At 40.3% G+C, this 26494-nt stretch overlaps 2 protein-coding genes and 1 non-coding gene across 5 annotated transcripts; 1 reads left to right on the forward strand and 2 right to left on the reverse strand.

Moving 5' to 3' along the window:
* Positions 1-12486: 12486 nt before the first annotated feature.
* On the forward strand, positions 12487-12568 carry trnas-aga. Its single transcript has one exon. It is a non-coding gene; the product is annotated as a tRNA-Ser (tRNA).
* Positions 12569-19098: 6530 nt separating this feature from the next.
* On the reverse strand, positions 19099-21655 carry LOC113172385 (acyl-coenzyme A thioesterase 1-like). 2 transcript variants are annotated; one of them, XM_026375328.2, is made up of 4 exons: positions 21572-21655; positions 20180-20633; positions 19903-20105; positions 19099-19721 (listed from the first exon to the last, which is right to left on the reverse strand). In XM_026375328.2, exons 2-4 carry the CDS (start codon positions 20631-20633, stop codon positions 19113-19115), a joined length of 1266 nt encoding a protein of 421 aa, XP_026231113.1. In that variant the 5' UTR covers positions 21572-21655; the 3' UTR covers positions 19099-19112. The 2 variants fall into 2 exon arrangements, with proteins under 2 accessions (XP_026231113.1, XP_026231112.1); XM_026375327.2 differs by having other exon boundaries at positions 21606-21650.
* Positions 21656-22947: 1292 nt separating this feature from the next.
* LOC113172386 (acyl-coenzyme A thioesterase 1-like) lies at positions 22948-26007 on the reverse strand. Of its 2 annotated transcripts, none has more exons than XM_026375329.2 (4): positions 24948-25451; positions 24527-24714; positions 23577-24185; positions 22948-23358 (listed from the first exon to the last, which is right to left on the reverse strand). In XM_026375329.2, the coding sequence occupies exons 1-3, from the start codon at positions 25411-25413 to the stop codon at positions 23577-23579; spliced, it is 1263 nt and encodes a 420-aa protein (XP_026231114.1). In that variant the 5' UTR covers positions 25414-25451; the 3' UTR covers positions 22948-23358. The 2 variants fall into 2 exon arrangements, with proteins under 2 accessions (XP_026231114.1, XP_026231115.1); XM_026375330.2 differs by lacking the exon at positions 22948-23358 and adding an exon at positions 25982-26007 and having other exon boundaries at positions 23365-24185; positions 24948-25413.
* Between the last annotated feature and the right edge of the window lie 487 nt (positions 26008-26494).

The raw sequence follows: 26494 nt of genomic DNA on the forward strand, positions 1-26494 counted from the left end.
TAATAAATAATTTTCACATTTGAGGCTGAAACCTGATGCTCAAAAAGCATCTGAACTAACTCACCATGTGTATAGATGATAATTACCATCGAAAATTACCCATGTGGGTGTTTTTACACTTTAAGGGTCCATTGTGGTCCTACATGTTAAAAGGATTTTACCAGTGTCCTCTGGTAGCTGTAGAAATGGTCATTACAAAAATGATTAACATGACCGTTTTGGGAAACAGCCAATAATATGAAAAGAAGTCTCCACTGTCCCAATCGCACATTTTGTCTTCTCCTCATTGTCTTATTTTAATGTTAAACCTTTTAAGTAGAACATGAGGACAAAGAAACACTGATATGTTTATCAGCCCAAACATGAACGTTTCCTCTGAACAAATCAATTAGCTTCAGCTCTACTGTTCTCTAGTTCAGGGGCTCTGCAGCCAAAACAATGAATAATGTAATTCTGTGTCAGGATGAGTAAAGAATGAACTGATATTATTGAGTCCTCATGTTGGATTTATACGGCACGAGGAGAGAGGAAGATAAGTCTTCTCTTAGCCAGTGTCTCTGTTAACGATGCGCTGTGAAGTCTGTGTTAGTGGATAGAATAAAGTACAGTATCTCAAACCCAGTTGAGTTTAAACCTGGCATGTAAACGTCTTCTCTCTTCGATAAAGCAGTAATTATTCTTTAAAGTGACTCTTTACATTGTCTGCAGTGAAGACAAGGTCAGGTATCTTTAAAACCTGGTTACCGGGCTTCCTCTCATGTGAAGCACTGTTTAATTGATTACTTATTGATTGAGACAGTTCGATCTGAGCTTCAGAAAGTTTTTTCTCTAGGTTGCATCCTATTACCTGAGATAAGAGCTGTATTTGACAGGACAAAGTCTAGAGGGGTGTACTGACTTTTAACAGGTACACCAAGGGTCAGTTGGCTCAGAGGTGTGTGTGTGTGTGTGTGTATGTGTGTGTGTGCCTGCATGTGCCATTGTGCTTTCCTGTGTGATAACAGTCTAAACGCAATAGAACAGCAGGTGATAGGTAAAGAGATTAAGTGGACTCCAGTGTGTCTTGACTTGTCCAGTAGCTTATTCAAATGAATAAACAAAAAAGGGGAAACAAATGCTTTGTTTGAAAGTTTTACTCACTATATAAATATAATACCCGCTTGTTATACACTACTCAACTAAAAAGGCTAATGCTAACTAAAACTGTACTCAAACAATATCCTTGAATTAAATATTTAATAAATGTAATAATTTGTTTGTAAAGCCACCATTGCTCAATAGTCACGGATGTGGTTGTTTCTGCCTCCTACTGGCTAAGAAGAGGTGCATTTGTAGCTCAAACACACATTCAAACACAAAGAAACTAACAGATAATAAACAACTCCTTGCCCTGAATGACCCAGTAACTCTCTCTAGCCGATCGTCACGCTTGCACAATATTCATTTCCTGAACAGTGACCATCAGCCTCATCACAACACACAGCTGATCAATAGCCCCCATGTCCAGCTCAGGTGATGTGTGCAGTGATAACCTGGCCTGTTTGCTCACTGTGAACAGTGATAATGGTCAGCCTTTAGTGGCTAGTGTAATGAGTCACATGCAGACACACGAGCAACTGATGTCATTTTGCATCGCTTCATCTCCACCGGGACTAGGAACGCTGTGGCTGTGTGTGTGTGTGTGCATGTGTGTGTATATGTGAGTATATGCACAGTGAAAGCCTTTATACATGCGTGTGTGTGTGTGTGTGTGTGTGTGTGTGTGTGTGTGTGTGCTCGTCCTGAGGCGGTGCCTGCTGTTCAAGCCCATACCTGGAGGCTGACCTCATTTGCTGCAGCACTGGAGCTCTGGACACATGGAAGTCACATGACAAAGCTCTGTCAGCTACACATGGACAAAGCCTCCTATTACACACGATATCAGCTTTATTATCACAGTGGCCATTTTGAGTTTTATGCTTCGAATCGCTACTTCCTCTAAACTTCCTCTCACCTCCTAAATTTAGTTTCCTCTTGTGATTCTGCTATATTGTAGTTAGTCACTGTTTTCCAGTGGTTACCTCACTCAGTCTGTTCATTTTAATCTCTTTAGAGGTAAAACATGAGTAAGAAAATCTGCTATTTCACTTCTCTGGTTTATCCTGTCAATCAGCTTGTGACCCCTTCCTATTTATCATGACCCCCTGGCAGTGTCCTTATAGATTGGGAAGCAGTGCTGTTATGTTTCCTCAACAAAAAATGAAAACTTTAGATGGAGTTAACATTTTATAACTAGAATAACCAACGGCACTTGAAACAACATCAACTGAGCTCTCGTACACGTACCACATTTAACCTCTCATACTTCACTGCCCACAGTTTTGAAGTGAAGTGAAGCTTCACCGTCAAAGAAAATGAAAACGGTGTATTATTATCCTTGCTCACTGTAAAAATTGGCTCTTCACTGCAGAGTCACCTGCTGTGCTCCTGACACCAGAGTTGTGACTGTCACCTTTATCGGCACATCTATTAGTAGAACTGGTTCAGTTGCTGCAGCTCTGATGATGATGTGAACTAGTTCAGTGTTTGACCTGTGGTTTATTTTTTCACTGTTGTTCAGCATGTGTCATAAAATGTGATCTGAGCCTCATCTAAGTCAAAAGTATTGACAAATATAATGTGCCTAAAATTATAACAGAAAAAAAATCACATTTTATGAATAATTAATCCAGAAAACCATGAAGTTCCCAGGGGTTCACGTACTTTTTCTTGCCACCGTAAGCAATTCTGTGGCCCCTCAGTGCAGCTCTGTCATCAGTGTTTGACTGTGGATGACATACACATACAGTAATTCCAGGTGGAGCATCCTATTTCCAATCCTACTGTAAAATCTCTAGTCCACTTTCAGACCACAAGCACCAGTGTACACACAGAAACCAGTGCCAGCATTTTAACTGCACCCTGTGTTACACCTCTTGTTTCAGATTTACTACCTTATAAGAGTATCAGCTCAGTGAGCATATGTGTGGGAAGATTAAATAGTCTTTGCATGCTTTTTCCATGCAAATTGCCTTAAATTAAACTAACAGCAAAATGCATGCCCCTATAAAATTTCCATGCATGTGAGGTTTGTGACGGAGGTGGTACTTCATAGAAATTATGACTAAAGATGTGACATTTTTATTGCTGATGCACTGTGAATCACACGCAGTTTTTTGCACAATGCATGTTTGTATTCTCCTAATTCCCATTTCTATTCGAATCTGGATCCAACAGCCGAACATGATATTGTTTCTAACCCATTCCCTGTGGTCTCAGATCCCATCAACGATGACCTCACCGTGCCTCAGCTCTATTGTATGATGGGGAAGGGAACAGCACCCTGTGTCTGAGTGGAGGGTAAGTCACTGCTGAGACGTCCCTGTGACTCATCGCAGTTGACATCATTCAAGATAAAAGTCAGACTTGCTACTTGTCATGCTTTCTCTTTCAATAACTTGAAGTAAAGGAAGGGGCTCAAAGAAATAAATATAAAAACTTATACATTATTAATGCTCTGAGCGGTTAATAGAATTACTGGAAATGACGGCTTGAATTGCAGATCATTTAAAAGGCTGTAAAGCTATAACAATGACACAGTGTCTTACCTCAAACCTTGCTAATACAGTGCAATTTAATCATGTGTAAGTGATTTCCTGATTTAAGAATTTCCTATATATGTTTTCTGTGTTTATGATATTAAACAATGACAATGTTGATTTGTTGGTTAGGTCTACTGTGAACAGACACATTTTCATACTTTACTCTAGTGTGTCATGTTGCTATTGACCATTTTGAGCTTCAGCTTCATTGGCATGGTAATGTTAGCTAATCAGTATTAAACACAAAGTGCAGCTGACCGGAATGCAATTAGTCTTGCATGCATTTATTCAACATTTGGCATAGTGCCGGCGCTGCAGAAAAGATCAGGGGATTACCAAAGTTATAAGGCTTTTATGGAAAGCATGAATGATTATATTACATTTTGTCACAGATCATGTCATAAATTTGTTTTGAGATATTGCAGTCTGGACCAAAGTAGTGGAATAAACATATATCAGTCATATACTCATACTGCACAGATGAAGATGAAGATTTCTATTAGAAAAAGAGGAAAATCATACAAATAATGCAAGAATGGAGAACAGGAAAAGTGTCAGCTGGAAAGTGCATTCTCCATCCTGTTCATAGCTGTCAAACAGATGAATGAAAGGCTGCTTTGACATTTCCTTCACCAAAACAGAGAAAGAGATCAGGTCATTTCCATTATCTCTACCCATTAGCTCAGGATAGATACCTGTAGATACACATAAACACACTTACATTACTGTTGCTGTCAGTCTACACAGTGACATTTATTGCCATACAGGTAACACCCACTTCATCTTCCTCTGATCAGCAGGAGCCATCTACCCTGCACTCTTCACTGTTTTGACACTAATTGCACTTTGTCGAGATCAAACTGCCTCACAGTGTTTTCTCTGCTCACCCCAAAATTCACTCTGACACTTGACAGTCACTAAAGCGGCTTCATATCTCACACGTCAGACAGATTCCTAGTATGAGGTGATAAAAGCCAACTTTAATATTCAAACCTCTTTTTATTCTGAAACTCGTCGACTCTTCTCAACTTCAGAGTTGCACTTTAATCTGCTGGGTCTGGTTCAAAGTGGGTTACAGTGGGAAGACTGTCGGTATGGTTTCATGCGCACACACACAACAGTGGCATGATAAAGGATTCCTCTTTAAAAACCTGCCTGTAATGTTCAAAATGTAGAATTAAAAGTAAATGGACCACAAAAAATATATGTTGTTTATATATTAGTGGCCATTTTCCTTATTTTAGAACAAAATCTAATAACTGGACTGTTGCTTTGTGTTTGTAGTGTGTTCAAGTGCTTACAAAGTAGTGTTTATTGACAACACTGGTAGTGAGTTATTGTTTACAGAAGACCATTACGGTTCTTCTCAACTGTGAAGTGACGTTTAATGAAAATGGGGTCCACCGGATCACCCTCTTAGCCTCAGAAGTCTTCTTTTCCAAACATGTTTCCACTGGTTTCATACTTTTTTTTTTACATCCTTTTTCAAAAGGGGTTAACACAAACATGATCCAAAGACCCCAAACTTTATTGAATTAACTCTGTGAAACAGCATGAAAAACACCTTTTCTTTACTTTCGTATTTATGAATTTATATATGCAACCACCTGCACACAGTTCCTCAATCAGCAGTCATTCTTTATGCATCTGTAAAAGATGCCACCTCTGTGGTGCCATTTGCAAACTGATTCAGTGTGAGGTCCTGAGTATTTCAATTCTTCTTCTTCATATTTCTACTGTAGTATTCACAGTATTAACCTTTGCTGCAGTACAATACATCAAAGGTTTCTCTGATTGTGGGTGAAATTTGTTTAGTTTTTCAATGTCCAATTTTGATTAGATGCCTAGTGTAGGTCTTCCTACAAATGACAATACAAATCAATAATACAGTAACCAAGACTTTCTTTGTAGACTTTCAACAGGCCATATCAAATAAAGTGCATGTTGCACTGCACCTTTCTGAGTATGTGTTGACTTCTTTCTATAAGCATGTGAAGTGTGTTACATCTTACATGATGGTATCAAAATGATGATGTAAATGTGTTTTCTTACTGACTTACAGTAAAATATATTTAAAACATATGAATCTGACCAGCAAAGAAAAACATCAGCTAGTAAAAGAACCACTGTGCTCTGTGCTGCCTCCCAAAGTTGCCTCTTTCTTCTTCTGTCTGTCTGGGTTCGTCTCACAGAAACCCCCCCCAGCAGCTCTTCTCCAGCTCCACTCTTGACCTAGATGTAAACAGCATTAGAAGAACAACCACTTTAACTCATAATTGACCCACAAAAAGGCCAAGCGCTCATCTCTGTGCCTGCAGGACATCTCCTGCCCGCTCTTCTCTGCCTACCTTGCCAGGAGCGCTGGCAACACCTAGAAGAGAGGACGCGTGATTAAATTATGAATGGAGATCCAGCAGGGCAGAAGGAAATGGTTGTGATAATAGCATGGCAGCATATTTAATTTTCAGATAATTGCACTTTGGAGGCTTTTAAGAGGCTTGTCTTTCAGTGGCATTTTTAATGAAATGGGCAAATCATTGCTGTTGTCACCTTCCAGCATAAAGAAACTCCAGGTAGATTATAAAAAAGAAACATAAAAGAAATGTGACTGAATGGACTGTGTCAGCTGTTTTAATGATTCAGGCTTTTATTTGAATTTAAAATTCAGGTCTTTGCACAGCCACTTTTCTGTTAGAGCACTCTGACTCCAGCATGGTGAGAGGTATTATTTATTGTTTTCTGTTTTCCTTCAGTAAAATACTACTTCTTTTCTTTGTTTGAGCTATTCACACTCGTGTACTGTATCAGTAGACTTCGGTCACAGATAAAATCGTTTCAGAGCTGCGTGTCTGTCAACGCCACAGGTAAAATGACCAAGTCTGGCAACCTGTCAAATCCCGTTCTGTGCTCTCTACTGTACATCAGAAAATGTGATTCCTACAATTTCAGTTTCAAGTGCCTCAGTGAATGTTGGCCTGCATGATCCCAGTTTGGCTTCTTTTAAAACAGTTAAACTCTCTCAACAGACTACAGTCCATTTCTTCTACTACCTGAATTTTTCCTGACCTTTACCCAGCTTATGGTCATTTGTACTATTTGGCCTCATAGTCAACTTAGCTTTCAATCATATCAGATGATCTCCCACAGGAGATGGAGTTTGCGGTTGGAGGTGCATGTTTAAATGTCCAATTTGTGGAGCAACAACAGAGTTATTTTATTAGAGACCATCAGAAATCCCGCGTGGATTGGGGAGCAAAGATGCATTTTGTCATTTAGTTTAAATGGCTTGTGGATACAAACATTGCAGTGGATGTGCTGATGAAGGTATTTGAGCAATTGTTGAACCTGACGACATTAAACCAATGTTTTAGTGAAGCAATTTGACCAACAGGATGACTGTTATAGACAAGCATAACCTGGCTTGAGTTTAGCCCTTAACCCTCAAGCTGCACTTTAATTTTTTAATTTATAAACAGTATAGTAATTGACCAGATTTCTTTTTAGATTCATTAGAAATCAAATTTAAAACCATGTCTGGACAATAAAGATAACACTTGACAAATGGAAACACATTCACTCCAACAAATCTGTTTTATTAAAACATTTCATCAAACAGTTTCATTGTTATCTGACAAATATGAACTAAATGATGATTTATGGTTTCAAGTATTGATAATAACAAAATTAAGTTGCTGCTGACAATGGTATCTTCTGTAAAAACTGAAATAATATGAAGTTATGAATCTGAAAACCTTAAAATATCATTGACTAGACCTTGTAATATAAGACGAGAGTCAGCATGTCCTGAAAATGGATGTAACGCAACACTCCTGCAAGACCGCACTCAGGGATGAAACCCAACACTCATTCACCTTCAGCATAAGTTGTCAGAAGGAGAGGGTTGTAATCTTTTTGTTACAAAAATAAATGCAGGAACTTAAAAAAAGGTTTGGATGAATATATAATTATATATATTATGCTGTCATCATACCTAATTAGAAAAAGCTGTGTGAATAAAAAAAACTTAAGCTAATGTGGATTTTGCTAAAAGATGATGTCATCACTTGAGGACAGGGGTGGTGAGAGCAGTATATTCCCTCTTTTCCTAGATTACAACAGGCGGTAACAGCTGCCTTTTCATACAACTTAGTTTCACGGTGCAATAAAGCAGATTTTGAACATTTAACATAAGTAATCATGAATAAAACCATAAGTATGTTGTGATGTTCAGTCAGTCTCTTGTAAACGGATGAAGCTTCTCCAGCCGTTGCATGTGATGTCACACACCCACACACTGGTCCGGTTTTCCTTCACAGAGACAGGTCACCTCTTTAGTCTTAAATTTATGACACTGTGAGCTGAATTCATCCCCATGATGGAGCAACATGTGGAAAAGTAAGGTTGTACCCTTCACCTGGTGCAGTGACTGGACAGCAGATGAGTATGTTTTACTGGCATTGGTGAATCTGGGTGAGCGTGAACTGCCAGAATGAATACAGGTTAAAAGACGGCGCTGCCTCTCAGCTGGAATCTCAGCTTGTCAAAAAACGAACAAGCAAAAACAAAGCAAAACAAGCTGTTTTCCTTCAGCCGATCGCCCAGATGATCACAGCGAATGCCAGGATGCTGGGAAGAATTACAGAACTGACGGCTGAACTGAACAGCAGAGCAGTGCCGGTGAGATCCCTCCATGTACCTGTCAGCCTGGAATGATGGCTGACTTCCTGTGGGTTGGAGAAACACTAATAGTCTCCAGCTGGACTGAAAGAAATGTTCACTCTGTGTGTGTGTGTGTGTGTGTGTGTGTGTGTGTGTGTGTGCTTCCAACAGCAGGGAACTTCACACATATTTTCAGTCATAGGATGAGCTAAACATACTGCGTGTGAATGAATGTGTTCACCTGGTGTGGAACTTTCCTAGAAATGATTGGACTGCTAAAGGCTCAGAATCAAACAGGAGGTGATTTCTCAAACACTGCACCTTCTCAGATGCTGGGGATTTCTTTCCCACTGTCAGGTAGATCATCCTGTGGAGGTTTAACAACTATGCATGTTGTGTTCTGGAGACTTTGCAGCTGTATTACAAACATCCAGCCAACACCCTCTGATACTAGCACTAAGATACATAGGAGAATCTTATATGTGCAAATAGTGGCCAGAGCCACTGTGTCTAATTAATAGTGCAGGAATGGAAACAAAAAGATTGTGTTCATGTGGCAGGAAGATGAAAACCAAACACTGTCTTGGCAAATGCTGTTTTGCAGGGAGCAAGTAATGACTTTGGATGGTTGTTGATATTTTCTAATGTTCCTCTTGTCATGAAGGTGAGTCACATGGAGTAATATCAATGTCTTTTCCACTCAATCAAGAGATTTTTTACTCTCAGGAAGACATATTACACTCAATTTGCATTGCAATTCTATGCTTAGGGGATCAACATTTTTTATTTATGAATTACTAAACAGAAATCTGAAGGGTCAGAGGGACTCTGGTCTTAACAATGAGGTGAAAACATGGCTGAATGTTTTTTGGTTGTTTTGAAACTCTCCTTCTGTGAGTGCTGCACCTATAGATTTGAATTTACCTTCTGTGTACCCAGAGGTATTAAAATATCCAGAAATATTAAAATACCCACACTTCAACACTGATTAGCCACAACAATAATACCAACTGGTGATATTAATGTTGGGATGAACAAGGGTTAGTATGGAAAATAATAAATGAACAGGTATCACAATACAGTTACCTTATAATCTAACGTTGTGACTGATCAGTGTATTCGATTCTGCGTTTTACACATGACAATGATTGCATGTGAGACTTACATGAGCACAACACACAGACAGTAGCCTACTGTGGCTAACGCGTTTGTCTCGACACAGATGGAGGATTGAGGCTGCTGCTGATCTACTGATGTGCTGCTGGGGGTCACGGTGCAGTTTAGACATGTAACGTGTTTGGACGTGTACAGAGGACATTTATCCTCCAGCATCGATTAATGAGATAAATGACGCTATCAAAAATATGCATTTTAATTTCAGCTGGATTTTAAAGACTTGACAAGTAAAGATTTAAGAGGCAAGGTTGAGTGGATGCTGTAAAAGCTAAAGCTTAGGTTGTTAGTCTTATACGAGCAATAATCCACATTTAGCTGCGGTCACAGTGACCTTATCGTAATGGCATCCTGAACCCAAAGAGTCTAGAAATTGAGAGCATGCGGTTCAACACAGATGAAAAACATGCTTCCCTTTCTTTTAATCTAACGTCTTCTACTCATTTGTCTGCACATCACTGACCACATGCAGTTACTGTTAGAATTGCCCTGACAAAAGTGAAGAAAAACGAATGAGTTAAAATTCTAACTGTGCAAATTCTAGGACAAGTTTGGAAGGTGTGTCCTCAAACTTGTGTGGAATACACAGATTTTTCTTTTTCCTCCCGTCTTTGAATTTCTTTCCAATTTCAGCAAGAACTTTCTCTTGTAGTCTTGTCATGTATGTTTCATTGCGCAGACAACCACTCAGCCCTGTTGTGTATCAAACTAAAGCTCAGTTGCTTTGATATGACGAGAAAAACTGCAGTGTTTCTTCTCTCAGGGGGAAGAGACAGGTTTCCTCTTAAGTGTCTCACATGCATTCAAGAGTTTCTTCAGCAGATAAACAACCAACACAAATAACAGTTGGAAATTATTCCTAGCAATTATTTAAAAATCTTAAAAAAAAAAGTAATTCGTTCTCCACTGCAGCAGAAGGTATGAGATTTAACCCAGGTCTGATTTACCCAGAGGAAATAAACCCATGTTGAAATCATCACAATCTACTTTATTTCCCAGTCTGTTGCAGGTAAGCTCTGAAGTCAAATCACAGCACATATCTGAGATATCTGGCTGCAGGAATGTGTGTGTGTGCCATGCTGCTTTCCATCCTGAGGTGTGTTTTCAAGGTCTCCATGCTGCATGGAGGTCCCTCATCTAGGCCTGCTCCACATTAAAGCCACATGTCTTTGTTTTTCTTTCCTAGAGGCATGTCATACCTGCAGCTCTCACACCGGCACACGTGTGCACCGCTGTCATAACGTGAAAACCACATGACTGCACACATGATGCCATACTGATTTTACTCAGTGTGAAAGATTAATTGGTTCACATGGGTTTTACAAACATCGATAGGTACACAGACCTACAAGGAATAATGAAAGTATGTTTCCATAAAGGTAAGAAGCATGAACAGTCTTTACTGGCACCACCATGTTTCACATTTATACAGTTATAGACACTATAACACACACACACACGCACAGTGTTGGACAGGAAGGGGTTGGGTTTCATGTTTCCTGCACTGTATTCCCCAGGCTGTTGGCTGATGCCTTGATGTAAAACATTCCTAGTTTCCTGCAGCTCCCAGGTGAGCGTGTGGCTCCACACTCAGTGTTTTTAACGGGAAATCAAAGATATCCTACTTTCACTTCTTTTCAGAAGACTTTTCAGTAAATTGTTCCACCTCTCTCAAACAAACACACAACAGACAGGTAGGATCTAATCGATAAATGAACATGAAGAGGGATTTTACAACACAGGCACAATCCAGTAGTATTTGAATTAATTTCTGTTTGCTGTTTCAGATTAAACAAAGAGTAGGAAAATAAACTAGTTTCAACTTGAACAACACTTCCACCATTATGTCAGTTCACCAGTGGTTTGTTTCTTTCATTCCAAATTGGTAAATTGGCTATGACTAATGTTTGTGCAATGCCTCCCTCTAAGATTCGAGTACTTTAAATTCATTATACAGACAAATCTGTACATATTCAGTAAAAAAAGAAAACAGCAGCATCAAAACATGTCTTTTATCCTACATCATTATAACAATAAATCTTCAATCCATGTCAGAAACTGTTTAAATATATACTGACAAAGAACTGTATGTTTGCTGTTTGAAACCAGTTCAGAGATCTTGTGGTCCCTACAGAGCGTCTTCATTTATAAGTTGTTAATATGCTTGGATAATCATTTGAAAAGTCTGAACTGCACAGAACAATGATGCAACTATAAGCCAAAGATAAAAGTAGACATTCAATTTCTGCATATTGACTTTCATTCAGTAGATGAATGGTAATGGAAACTGCCAAGTACCCGCTCCTAAAACATTTAATTAACTGGATTTGGCCCTGAAGCTGCAGAACCTAAAACTTTTATTAACATAACTTCCTTTATCTCTTTAGCTGTAACCAGTGTTTTCCATCCCCTCTCTTTTCTCTCCATCTTTCCATCTTCTCCTCTTTCTGTGCGTCTCTTTCATGCAGGCCTCCCTCCAGTTTTAATGCTGCTGAGGTGGAGTCGTCTGTCTTTACGATGTGCTGCTTACGATGCCTCAGGGCGCACGTCTGCATGTGAATCCTCCCATCAGATCAGACGCAGATCGACTTTGCTGAGCACAATATTTGATGGCAGCGCTGGATTGGAATACCTGCAGCTTGGCTGAAAACACAACAGTGTGCAGAATTGCATTTGAAAGAGTATATAGGGACAATCAAACCCACTGAGGAGTGAATGGACTGAAGGATGCCTGCAGCAACATACTCAAAGATGGAAGATGAATAAGTTGGAAATTCAGCAACTCCACTTTTTCAGTCGTAGCTGCAGAGAATGATCCACTTTACAGCAGCTGAGCTGATCAACCTGCTGCAGGCGACCAGAGTCTTTGAGTGTTTAAAGGTGGAGGATAGCGGCTGCGCATGCGCAGTAGCAACATCGCTGCAGTTCAGTATTTCGATCTTTAAATGCAAATTAACCAAAAGTAATTATTATCAATTATTATTGCTTCGTTATTGATCAATTTCCAATGTATAGTGAATGACGAACTCGTACAGTTGTCGTGGCCGAGTGGTTAAGGCGATGGACTAGAAATCCATTGGGGTCTCCCCGCGCAGGTTCGAATCCTGCCGACAACGCACTTCTTATTTTGGGCTGTGGACCAGTTGGATTAAGCATTTATTTATTAAACCTAGGTTCCTCCATGTTCCTACATGTTCCAGCGTTTGCTCACACAGTCATGAAAAGTAAAGTAGAACAAAATACTCCTTCCGCTGCTATGAAGGTGACTGATTGACTACTGGTACTATTACTGCTATTGTTACCACAGTTGTCACCAGCACCACTAGTACTCGTTCATATAAGTACGACACACAGTCTCCATTTCAATTACATAAAATCCAAATGCAATCTGAATGTGGAAGTATCAGATCTGCTAGTTTGACTGTGGGGTAGGATGGTGTCTAATTCAGCAGCCGCTGGACCTCTCATGTCATCCAGGGCTTCTGGTTGGGGTAGACCCAGATGGGTTCGTCCACCAGTGACAGAGTCTATGCAGTTCCTAATATAGCACAGAACACTGTCTGCAAACACCTCCAGGTCCTGGTGTTCAAAAACGTCCCAGGCTGTTGAAAGGCACCATCAGACCAGGTTTTAACAGTCCTAGTGATGGGGAGAGCAGTTTTCCTGAGGGGGGCCTGTGCAGGGATTAAAAGGGACCATCATTAATGCAGTAATGTCACCATAACACTAATATTTCCACTGCCAATTATAATAGTAGTAATTGTGATAGGAATGCTTTTACTGCATCTACTGCCAAACATGCTGTGATGCGGTGATATTAAAGCCATGAAGTAAGGAGGAGTTTCTTTTTGCATTCCCTGTTCCTCTGTTTACAATGTGTTTACCACATTTTGTTTTTTGGAACACGCTTGAGAGAATCACAGAGAATCTCATTGTTAGAAATACAAAACCACAGTGAGGTAAGAGAGGAACTGACCTGCCTCTGAATACTTCACTCAGCTAAATTTAGCCAAGAGATGCATGTCTGTCAGCCTCCCCCTCCCTCCCTCTTCGCCGTCCCCTCAAGCCCTTATCTTAATTATTTCCAGACCTCACAGTCTACATAGAAACGCTCATAAACACACACACAAACAGCTGACAAAAACAGAAATACCAGTGTTATGTTCACAAGTCTTCCTGCTGATCTTAAAGTCAAGGGCAGGACAGCTGTGGGTGTGTATGACGACACACACTTGTGTTGTTATCGTGTGCATGGGCGTTTGCCTCTGTTTCAATAATTTACATGTGCAGACAAAGAAGGCAAGTAACAAAATAATTAAGCAAAGTTCAGTTAATGAAGGAAGGATCAAGTTTCACTATTTAAACACAAAACAAGGATACACTGTCCCATTAGACATGTCATTAATATCATTATAGTGTCATTGTTAACCGAAATTGCATTTACATTAGTTATGAATAACCGTTGCATTCTCCTTGTTTCTTAATGCAGGTTATGTACGAATTGACTTAAGAAAGTCTCCTAACTTGAGGACTGACACTACATTACCCATAATCCAACTCAACCACTGAAGGTCTAGTTTAAAGGGGTTTTATATTGCATTTTATTTTATTGGTTATGTGTTTTTGTGTTACACATAGTAAGAGGCCCAAAGCTTCAGGTGAATGTGTTTTTGCATGCTGACAGCAGCCATGACCACTCTGCAGAAACAATGACCTCCAAAAACTCATCCAAACTAGCCCCAGCTGTGTTGCAGCTTGGCACAGACTGTTTTAGTCCTATAAAGCTGTTGCATAAAGTCACATAATAACACGTGTTTGCACTTTTTTCCTTGAAAATGATGCAATCTTGCAGCTTGTTGACTTAACATCAGAAGAATAGTTTGCTCACAAAGTGTTTTACTGAAATGAATGTTTGGCCCCAGAGTAGTAACCAGATAGCATCATGAGTGTGGGTTTGTTCATCCTCCAGACTCTCCTACACCCCTGGTATTTCCCTCAGTTTAGAGGTCTCAGGCCAGTGAGGTGCGAGACAACCAAAACTGACTCAGCTAAACACCCGAAGACACACTCTGGCACACTTATGCATAATGTTACAGTACACACACAACGAGTCATTACTGCAGCTGGGTCTAAACCTTTTGTCTTCAATACGGAGAAAATCAACCACGTCTTACAGCAGTAGGGGTGCAGACTCAGGAAGTCAATCTCATCTTACTGTCTACTCTTATGTGAAGCACTTTGTAACACATGTTTAGAAAAGTATTATTATTATTATTATTATTATTATTACTCACATTTGATCTAAATACCTGTTGAGTTTTGAAATCCTAAAATGTATTTGAACAACTATCATCATGCTGCACTCAGGACTGTGCGTGTATCTTCTAAATTCAAGCAATGAGATTAGATGAAACTTTAATGATCTCAGTGGGGAAATAGTGTTGTAGCAGCAGCAAAGAATAACATAACACTAAAAACACAAAATGAAACAATGATGAGCACAAAATGACAAAAAACTAATTAAGTGGCTTTTATGGGTCTGTCGCTTGTGAGTATGTTGGCTGTGTACAACACTGCAGGCTTATCATCTTAATAAATCAACAATGGTCAACTGCTTCAAGCTTCAAGACACTTTACGCTTTCTTTATTTATTTCTTTGAAATGTATTTTTCCACTTGCACAAATTCAAGTGCTTTACTGCCCCTGATGGATTTATTCTCCACATAATTTGTTCAAGAACACAAAATCCCACATATGACATGCAAATAAAAAAGTACTTCATCTCATTCATTTTGAAAGTTATCGTCGCCCCCCGTGATCGTATTATATAACGACACATTTTTCCTCCCGACACCTCCTCTTCTGTCTTTCCTTTATTCTTATAGGATTCATTATATAACCACTGTGCACCCTCTCCTTTTTGAACTCTTGTCTCTTAGCTGTCACAAGCTCTCAAAATGAGGCCAGAGGTACATTTGAGGTTTCTCTATCACTCTCTTTCTTTCTCTCTCTCTCACACCTTAATTCAGTTCCATTTTGACTCATACAGAATTTATACTGTTTATTCAGACAAAGCTACACAGGGGGTGTTTCGTTTAGTTTAGTTTTCGACCCCTATCCACAGGCTTGAACCAGTTTTCATTCAGATATTATTACCTATGATGATGGTAAAAAGGACTTTTCAGTGTCTACCAGCATCTCTCTGCAGTTTCTTCCATTTATTATTTTATTTGCTCTAATCCTTATCTGGCAGGTGGACTATAATTAAGGAAATCCTAACAGCCACAACAATTCTTTCTTCCACCCCTGATAAAAGAAAATGTTGAAGCAGATTTAGAAGAGAACATGTTTAAAATTAAATCAGTCTAAATCAATCAAAATCAGATTTTATCTTGTGCTAAATTGGCTGCATGAACAATGTTATTAGACAAATTAGACTAAAGGCGTTTGTTGATGAGGAGTTTGTGGAGCTGCTGATTATAGTCAGCCTCAAACTACAATTTGCTTGTGGGGTTATTCTCATTATTATACACTATTGCTGATAAAACAGTGTTTCCTGAGCTTCATTTAGGTTCTAGGTCTTCATACATACAGGAAATAAACCTGTCTTCTGAGGTTAATCCTGCATCGTGTGGTTCAGCTGTATGACTCCTGAGCCTAATGAGCTGCAGGTGGGCTGCTATGATTGGCCAATACAAGTGATTGTCTTAGTGATTCCTGATCAATGATTGGTTGTCTTATTGCCACCTCTGAGGATACAAAGCCAGCTGCACCGGTGTTGCTTCTCGTTCTGCTTCATGTTAAGGGAGATTTCTGTATCGTAGCTTCTTGTATTGTGACCTGAAAATGTTAAAACCTTGGTTGATTCTACTCTTGGAAGCTGAGTGATAGGTAGAGCATGGGGTTGTGTAATGTTTTTAGGACCTATGTAAAAGCTTGACTGATTAGAGTCGACTTTCTTCTAGTTTGTTGCTGCACATTCACAGTATGAAGCTCATGCTCATTTAACTTGAGAACACATTTTGAAGGCTGAAACACATTAGCTGTTAGCTGCACCAGGACGTCTTCTGAGAAAGTAGTAAACTAAGCTCACATGACTCTTTAAAGTTCATCATCCCTTCAAACTGGAGCACTGTGATGTTGTGCAAGCTCAAAATGTTAGTACTATAGCGCTCCCATGAGGCCGTGCAAGGTATTGAACCATTAGACCAAGAGCTCTGAAGCTGTTACTGCTTAAAATGTCAAATGGTGAATTAGTCTTTAAAACACACTTGGTCACATCTGTTGAATCATGTGCATAAAGTCTATAAAATTATTTTCTCATTGATCACATTTCTGCATAAATGCTGCATTTTCACAGCATTAGCTCACTTGACTCCAGAGAACTATAAACGTGCACACTTCCCTGCATTTGGCTTATGGAAATTCCTCAAGAATCTGTGTCGCAGAGCCTCAGTGAACCTTTGCCGGTCTCACTGGGATCAGTTTAACACACCAAACCCCAGGGAGAAATAAGCAGATTTTTATGCTTCTACCAGAATCATGAAGTCTTTGATCGTTTGTTTTCAAAGCCTGGCTCTCATGGTTCGTAGTCTGCATCTTGGCGAAGGCCTGAGGAGAGCTGCCAAACACACAGGCCACTCGACTGTCGGGGGGTGGGGGATTTGAATAAATGTTTCTGGAATCATCGCTTCTTTGTGTCCTTGTTTAAATGAATTAAAAAGAGGTGATAGGGTAGCTCTGCTTGGTTTTAGATGTATGATGCAGGGAAACAAGTATCAAAGACTAAAAAGGTTTAATGGTGCTCTTGGTTATGTAAATGAAACGATAATTATGTTCCCACATGAAAACAGTGGGTCTGATTTTTTTTTTTTATTATATATATATATATATAGTTTAATTAAAAGCTACAGATAGAAAAGATAGATAATCCTCCAGAACCAGTTCTGGAGGATTTCTTTTACCTCTTATAATGTATTAATTGTCTATGTCTATTGATTGCTGAAGTTGCAAACTAAGAACTTTTGTTTCAGCAGCTCAAAGTACTGAAGGAAAAAGAGAATGACGTGTTGCATTATTGAGCAAAGTTGAAGAGTTTGAAGCCGTGTGGAGTCTTTGTGTCTCTTATGTGTCTCACCTTTTGAACGACCTTTGATGCAGCAAATCATCAAAACATCTATGGATGGCAGATGAGTGGATGTATGAAACACAAAACTATGTAATGACGCAGCATTGTACTAATTAATCAAATAAAAAAAAAAAAAAAAAAAAAGAATTAGCACCAGATGGGAACAGAAATCTTGGCTCCCATCATCCCGTGTCATTTGGCTGCTGTGCTAATTACACACTGTAGTCTACGTCTATGCAGCCTAATGACACACAGAGGTGACATGATTGGTACCAGTTTAAATGCACGGTTCAAACCCAACACAACCGTCTGAAGTAAAACACATGAAGGGATAGTGATGGGGGATATTTTTGATTCTGCTAAAACCCAGCTGTATATAATATAATAATATAATATAATCACCTTGATCTGTTTTCAGGGAGACTAACCCTTTCTCTTTTACTAAAAACCCTGCTTAGTCTTATTGCAACTTCTCAAACAAATCTAATCGTATTGCAATGACTCGTTGTGCCTCTGAACTGCACACACAGTAAAAGCCAAGAAACACATTATTACCGTATATGCACAGCAACAGCAGAATTTCTCATAGATTTGTAGTTGGCTTTATCTATATTGTTGATTTCATTTGGTAACAAAGAACAATTTTAGGATCTAGTCAGTTATCAGCACACTCTGTCGTAGTAACACTATAGTCACAGGGTTGAAGACATTAAATTTACATTTACAGTCATTTAGCAGTCGCTTTTATCCAAAGCGACTTACAAGTGAGGTACAAGGCAAAGGCGTGGTAAACGGAAAGAGGCATGCCTACAAACCCCTACTGGAGGTAGGCCACAGCCTGGTTTCAAATCCCAGTTACCACTACACTATCTAACTATTCTTCCCTGATGAGATGGGCATATTCATAGATGACAATGCCAGTATTCATCAGGCTCAAATTGTGAGTTCAGAGAGCATGACACATCATTTGCAGACATTGATTGGCCACCACAGAGTCAAGACCTTAACCCCATTAAGACTCTTTGGGATGTGCTGGAGAAGACTTTGTGCAACGGTCTGACTCTTGCATCATCAATACAAGATCTGGGTGAACAGATTAATGCAACGGAAATGGACGGGAAAAATGCTGAGACATTGCAGAAGCTCATCAAAACAATGCTGCAGTGAATGACTTTTTTTGGGACGGGCAGTGTAAGTCACTGCCTTTCATAAGCCAGAGGTCAGAGCAGTCAGCTCCAGAACCACAAAGAACAAAAGAAGAGAAAACAAGAAGTGTTTTCAACAACACTGTCTCATAAATCAAGAAGACAGATCAAGGCTGGTTCTGCTATCTTGGTGAACTTGCACTGTAGCAAGGAAATATGTGTTGTGTTCTCTTAATTCTAGGGTGAGCAAAGGGTGAGATGGTTAAAACAAAGTAATGTTTTGTTCTTCCTCTCATTAAAATTTTGTTAAAAATAGTAATATTAGCTAAAGCGTTTCAGCACAAAAACTAAGCCTCAGTTTGTACCAATTCTTTACTGTATTCATATCTATAATTTGGCTTTACGCTGTTCAGCTCCACAGCTCAGGTGAGTTCTGAAGAACTCCTGGATCTTCTTCCACAGGTGGACTTCAGCTGCTGCATGAGACCTGGGTTCACCCCCCCACAGGACTCTCATGCCCACCACAGCATGAAAGCTGGAGGGGCAGTAAGGCCCATAAGGTGGCTCCAGGTAATGTCCTGCTCCAGGGTAACTCAGACTCTCAAAGTTCTTCCTCCCATGATGCTTCAGTCTCTCCACCATCACGTCCATATGAGCCTTGCTGTCCCAGTTGAGGTCGTCCTCTGCAGCTACAAAGAGGAATCGTGCCATGGCTTGTTCAATAGGGACCAGGGTGGCCTTGTTCTCCTCTGCCCGAGGATCATGCATGACATATTTGCCCATTCCAGCCCCTGACTCAGTAGGAATCATCTTACTGATGTCAAACATTAATGGAGGGAGTATCTGGCTCTTTTTATAGTAGAGGGGTAAAACTGTATTGGCACAGCAGCCGTTGATCCAAACTACAGCTTTAACATCTGGCAGGTAAGAGGCTATTGAAAGTGCAACATCCCCAGTTTTTGAGAGTGATAAGACACCAACTCCTTGACTGCCGACCTGTGAAGAAACACAAAAAACAAAGTGCAAATTACCAAAATACCCACTCCAATACACACAGACTACCGGTTTTACTTGTACATTGCTGTGCCTTCAAGTAAAAGAAGAGAACTACATCCCGGGCTCCTGTATCTGACACACCTGATCTATGAAATGTTTCCCCACGATTCATACGACTCACCTTCACTTGTTTTTTAAGAAACTTTATTGCTTCCTCAAAATAATCCAGATGAACTTCTCGGATGTTCTTCGGCATGTCGTCATAGCCGTGCGCCACCACAGTCAGAACCACAAATCCTCGAGTGGCCAGGAGAGAGGCCCTTTTCTCAGACAAACCTCCTCCTAAAACGTACAGATCCAATACAGCGGGGAATGGACCATCTCCTAAGACAACACAACAGCAAAGCATTAATGGTTGCACGCATTAAATATAAGTGGACAACTATAAAGCAGCAGACCTGGTGGAGTAAACAGGACTCCACGGATGTTCCCTTCTCTAACGGGGACTCGGCTGACCCCTTCTCCAATCAGAAACCTCTCGTTTGTCACCTCTGCCAGCATCCTTCCCTCCTCCTCCTCATGCACTGAGAACTTCACCATGTGGGGGTTTAGTGAATTGTTTAATTGAAATCTTTTGTGTAAGGTGTCAGCCCTCAGTGACCACAGCAGACCCATGGGTTCGACCCCGATGTAGCTCCCACTGAGCGAAGGGTCTTTGTCCAGGTGGATCTCCCCCCTCTCATCGGCCCTGTAGGTGGCACCGGAGGTGAACAGCACTCCTCTCTCGTCTCTTGATCTGGTTCTGACGGTGACCACCTGCCTTGACCTCAGCCCGGCCACCTTCACCTGAACCGGCTCATCGAACAAACACCTGGCGCTCGGCAGAAGCCTCAGTCTGACTTGGGAAGACATCTGTTCAGAAAATACTGTAATTTATATTATGTTCTGTAGCGAGAAGAGGGTCAGACGTTGTTGTACAGTCTGTAAAGCCCTTTGAGGCAAATGTATTAAAATGGTCTATATATAAAAATAAAACTTGATTAGATTTGATCTATGTCTTTGAAACGCTACGGATGATGAAGGCTATGTGGGTTATAAATATTTAACCCAGAATTCACCTCTTACACCACTTGGGTCTCATTTTTTTTATTGTTTTTATTGTTTAAAGAATAACTGGCCTGTTACTCAATAAGTAGGCAGCAGAAGTCGAGGAGTTATGTTGTTTGTCTTGGACAGTGGAAAAACTACAGTCCTCATGGTCACAACAAAGAATAAATAAATAAGAAGAAATCATTAAACATATTAACATATAATGATAGTGACGGAGGGTGAATATAAAAGTTCAGTTTATTAATAACAAAGGTCTCAAAATGAGCCCCGATGATCTCCAGAATTATTAATAAAAATAATCTGTGACAGAAAAAGGCTGAGTGATGATGCACTTACCTGCACTAAGAGCAGCAGTTGATGTAAATAAGTAATAATTAACAGTGGCTTAATAATAAATAACAGCGCTTACTGTCCTGTCATAATGCACCATGTGTCAAGTACTTTATCTGAGCTGCTGCTGTCAGTACATAACGTGCTGTTTGTCCCTGCAGGGACTCTGTGATTATACAACAATGAACAGTTACTGATTCATCTGTAAATGAAAAGGAGATGATGTTTAATCTGTAGTAATATGTAATAAATCCAATGCACTGTTCGCAGGAGCCTCCTTTGACGCAGGGACTCTCGTAAACAAGGCGACATGTAAAGTGAATCTACTTTAAACGGATCAATGTGAGCAGAGAAATAAAGATCATCAGATCCTAAACTAGAGTCTTGTTTCCACGACCTTGTTTCTTTACCTTTTAGAGGTGATATTATGAAAAACACTCCCACCTCAGACTTCAGTGCAGCTTCTTCAGTTTCACTTCCAGCGAGCACTTCTCCTACGAGCGCATGTGACGTCAATGTTTTGCGACACTGGCGACGTTTTGTAGTTTTATAATTCCTCACAAAGTTGAGGCTTTTGGTTTCAAACAGACAAAAGAAATTTGAAGTGAAATAATTATGCTTATATACATAACATGAGGAACAAAATGTATAATAATAATAAACTATAATAAAAATAAATTTCTACCAATTCTATTTCGATGGTTGTTCAAAGTCTTTGCAATCCCCTGCGTAAAATCTAAAGGGTTCTGATACCTGTTTATTTTACAAGATTAAGAAGTTGACACAATTTAACGTCTGGAAAAAGCTTAATTGAGACTTTAATTTCAGTAACTCCCTTTAAACAGACGTTTTTAATTTTCTTTATATGCATATTTTACTTAGCATGTCTGATTTCCAGCTGCGTTTCAGTCTCCACATTGATATCAAGTCATTATTTAGATCTAAGCTTATCATTAAAGCACTAAAGCATAATTATCCACCATTGTCACGATTGTCTTTCCTACTGGTTTAAACCTATAATTAGTTTTTTGTCTAGAGGGGATCGCAGCTCAGGTGAGTTCTGAAGAACTCCTGGATCTTCTTCCACAGGTGGACTTCAGCTGCTGCATGGGTCCTGGGTTCACCCCCCCACAGGACTCTCATGCCCACCACAGCATGAAAGCTGGAGGGGCAGTAAGGTCCATAAGGTGGCTCCAGGTAATGTCCTGCTCCAGGGTAACTCACACTCTCAAAGTTCTTCCTCCCATGATGCTTCAGTCTCTCCACCAGCTAAAAAGAGGAATCGTGCCATGGCTTGTTCAATAGGGACCAGGGAGGCCTTGTTCTCCTCTGCCCGAGGATCATGCATGACATATTTGCCCATTCCAACCCCTGACTCAGTAGGAATCATCTTACTGATGTCAAACATTAATGGAGGGAGTATCTGGCTCTTTTTATAGTAGAGGGGTAAAACTGTGTTGGCACAGCAGCCGTTGATCCAAACTACAGCTTTAACATCTGGCACAAGAGCAGCAAGTGAGAGCTGCAAACATTGCAGGCTGCACCTCTTAGTTAGAATAATCTGGTGTGTGTGTGTGTGTGTGTGTGTGTGTGTGTGTGTGTGTGTGTGTGTGTGTGTGTGTGTGTGTGTGTGTGTGTGTGTGTGTGTGTGTGTGGTAATGGTAGTGGTGGTGAGATGGGGCCTAAAGAGTTGACATCCTTATTTGGCTTTGGCCTCTATCTCTGTCCTGTGTAAGTATTTCGTCAGATGTAAAACACACATACAGAAATGTGACTAAATGTTCCAGCTCACTGGGTTCATTGTCTCATATAAGCCACATTTTCAGTGATTTTAGGACAGAATTTAATAAACTGATGACACGGCCGGACAGACTTGCATGTAAACTGCAACCTGAGTACTAATGAAAGAACTCGACACCGCACGTGATACATTTAGAGGCTCATATCATCATCTAGTGGCCACAGTTAAATTAACAGGTTGCAGTTGAGTCGAACCTTCCATCCACATTTGTGTTTGAGGACAGAACCAGGTATAATCCTCTAGTTAAAACATGAAACCATCAGATATTATTACTGATGTACAATCAGTCCTTTCTATTGTCCTGTTTGTCTTCTGTCTGCAGAGCATCACAGTTCAGGTCAGTTCTGAAAAACATGACACTTCTCACAGCATCATCTCTTCTCAAGCATTGGTTTTCTGTACAGAGGAGATAGATTCAGTCAGGTTATGTCCAAAAATCATCTAGTTCAAGTTTATTCGTACTGTGTTCATAAGACAGAAATAGATCAACTAAGTATGTTTTACTACTGCATTTCAGGAAACACCCTGGACACACATGACCCATGATGGGTGTAGAAACTGGATGAATGAGTGGACAAGCACAAAGACGTAGTAACATCCTATCATCTCATCACCTATAACTTGGCTTTAGTCTGTGTATCGTCACAGCTCAGGTTATTTCTGAGGAACTCCTGGATTTTCTTCCACAGGTCGACTTCAGCTGCTACGTGGACCTGAGGGTCACCGCCCCACAACACTGGAAACCTAATGAGCCCATGTAAAGCAGACGGGCAGAACGGGCCGTAAGGCGGCTCCAGTAAGTGTCCAGCTCTCGGGTAATAAACGCTCTCAAAGTTTCTCTTCCCATGGCGCTTCAGTCTTTCCACCATCTCTTCCATGTAACCCTTGCTGTCCCAGTTAAGGTCGTCTCCTGAAGCCACAAAGAGGAAACGCCCTTTGGCTTGTTCAACTGGGACCACAGTGCCCTTGTTTTCCTTTGCCTTGGGATCTTCGAGCCCATATTTGATTATGCTGGCTCCTGACTCAGTGCGAATCACCTTGTCAAAGTCAAATGGTAATGGTGAGAGGATTTGCCGGTTCTTATAGTACAAAGGAGCGCCCACAATGGCACTGCAGCCGTTAATCCAAACTACAGCCTCAACACCTGGCACAAAGGCAGCGAGTGAGAGTGCGATGTCTCCTCCCTTTGATCGTGATACTATGCCAACTCCTTTACTGCCCACCTGTGAAGGAAAACAGTATTCATGTCATACGGTGTCAGGCTCTGCAAACTATACCGTTAAGATAAGATCAAATCTAATTTTATTTATCCAACAGCCTGAAAATTTACTAGTGAAGCAGCTCACAGAGACATTTAAGGTGCAAGAAAGAGAAAGTTGTGATATCTACCACATAATGGTTTTCCTAACCTAACATGTATAAAGCTGCTTTTACTTGCTACACTTTGTCCTCCATCAATTACTTTAATGGCCAGAACTCGAGGAACAAGCAAGAAGAGTTTTTGTTACAAGACTTGAACATATGTGAATCTATCCTTAAAAAACATCAGTTACTGTAAACTCACCTTAGTTTGCTGCTGTAAAAAATCCACTGCTTCTTTAAAGTGGTCCAGATGCATGGGTTGGACGTTGTCAGGCTTGTCAGTGTAAACCGCTAGAGCCAGAACCACAAACCCTTTGTTGGCCAGCAGGCAGGCTCTTTTCTCAGACATAAAGGTGCACAGGTCCAACACAGCAGGGAAAGGACCCTCTCCTGGATCACAGGACATATACAGTACGTTAATGTTAATAAACAGTATTAAATACAAGATCTGACAGGATCAAGGAACTCACCAGTTGTTAAGTACAAAATATAAAACATAAAATAAGTCAAAAATGAACCTTGATTTTCTAAAATGTCGTAATAAAAAGGTTTATACGTCTACATGTGCACAGCAACACACTAACACTGACAAGACTTATAATAAAAAGAGAAAGTGGACTCACCTGGGGGAGTAAACAGGACTCCCTGGACATTCCCTTCTTTGACGGGGACTCTACTGACTCCTTCTCCAATCAGAAACCTCTCGTTGGTCACCTCTGCCAGCATCCTGCCCTCCTCCTCCTTCTCCTCCTCCTCATGCACTGAGAACTTCACCACATGCGGATGTAGTGCTTTGTTCTTATAAAAGTATTTGTGTAAGGTGTCAGCCTTCAGTGACCACAGCAGACCCATGGGTTCAACCCCCACGTAACTCCCGCTGAGTGAGGGGTCTCTGTCCAGGTGGATCTCGCCGCTCCCATCGGCCCTGTAGGTGGCCGAGGACCTGAACTCTACTCCTCTCTCGTCAGTGGCTCTGGCTCTGACGGTGACCACCTGCCTCGACCTCAGCCCGGCCACCTTCACCTGAACCGGCTCATCGAACAAACACCTGGCTCTGGGCAGCAGCTTCAGTCTGACTTGGGAGGACATCTGTTCAGACGGAGAGGACAAAAAACAAACCAATAAAACTGCTGCACATGCAAAGGACAGGAGAGCTGCAGTGCTCCTGTGACTTTTATTGCAATAAAGTAAACAAGACCTTTACACTTTACACAACAGTCATTTCAACTATTCATTAAAATGCACTGACACAAAAATCTGCAGGCATTTTATTTCCATGAAGGAACTTACAGCTTCCACATTAGGCTCTAAACCTTTGTCCTGGTTATGTTCCATCTTTATGTGAGATTTTAAAAACCAAATCTGTCTGATTTAATTACAGCTCCTGATAAATTCTGTATTAAGATCCATTCACAAAATAACAGCCCCCTTTGGTAAATTCCAAATCTCTGTTTATGTTAATAGTAGTAGTTAGCAGTAGTAGTGGTAGATCTTGGACAGGACGCAGTTCTTGTTGACATTGGCTTAAATCACCTTGTTTTGCATGTTTTTACTTTAAGTTCAGATTTGGTTTCGGCTGCAGGACGATCTCCACCTAGCGATGAGTTATCTTTTTAAAATGTGCTTATAAAGGTTAAATCACAGCGTGCACACTCACCTGGACACTGATTTCCGTGTAAACGCTCTTACACTGTGTAACGTGCTATTATTAAACTCCTGCAGGGTCACTAACTTGCAGCTTGTCGTGAAAACTGTTGCAAAAAACAAAAACAAACGAACAAACGATTGCGAACGCAGCCCTGTGCAACTACGAACTTAGCCCGACAGAGGGCGCTCACTGGTCAAAGACAAATTAAAAAGTAGCATCAATTAAAAATATTAATTGATGCTACTTTTTAAAGTAACATTAAGCGTTACCAGTAAAGTTATATGTAAATTTAACTCCACATACATGTAAACAACATTTAAGCTCTGACTTATTGTAGTTTTTCATGTGTTCACTTGTGTTTGCACTGTTAAGTTAAACTGGGAAAAAACATCTGGAAGTGCTGGGATTTGTTTCATTTGCATGATCATTCATCAGTACATATCAATTTAATAAAATTGAGTAAATATTTTACTTTATACCAGATAATCTCAGGCTCTTGGTGATGTCCTGCTCCAGAATCAC

Source organism: Anabas testudineus, chromosome 17 (assembly GCF_900324465.2).
Source record: "Anabas testudineus chromosome 17, fAnaTes1.2, whole genome shotgun sequence".
NCBI classification, from domain to species: Eukaryota; Metazoa; Chordata; class Actinopteri; order Anabantiformes; family Anabantidae; genus Anabas; species Anabas testudineus.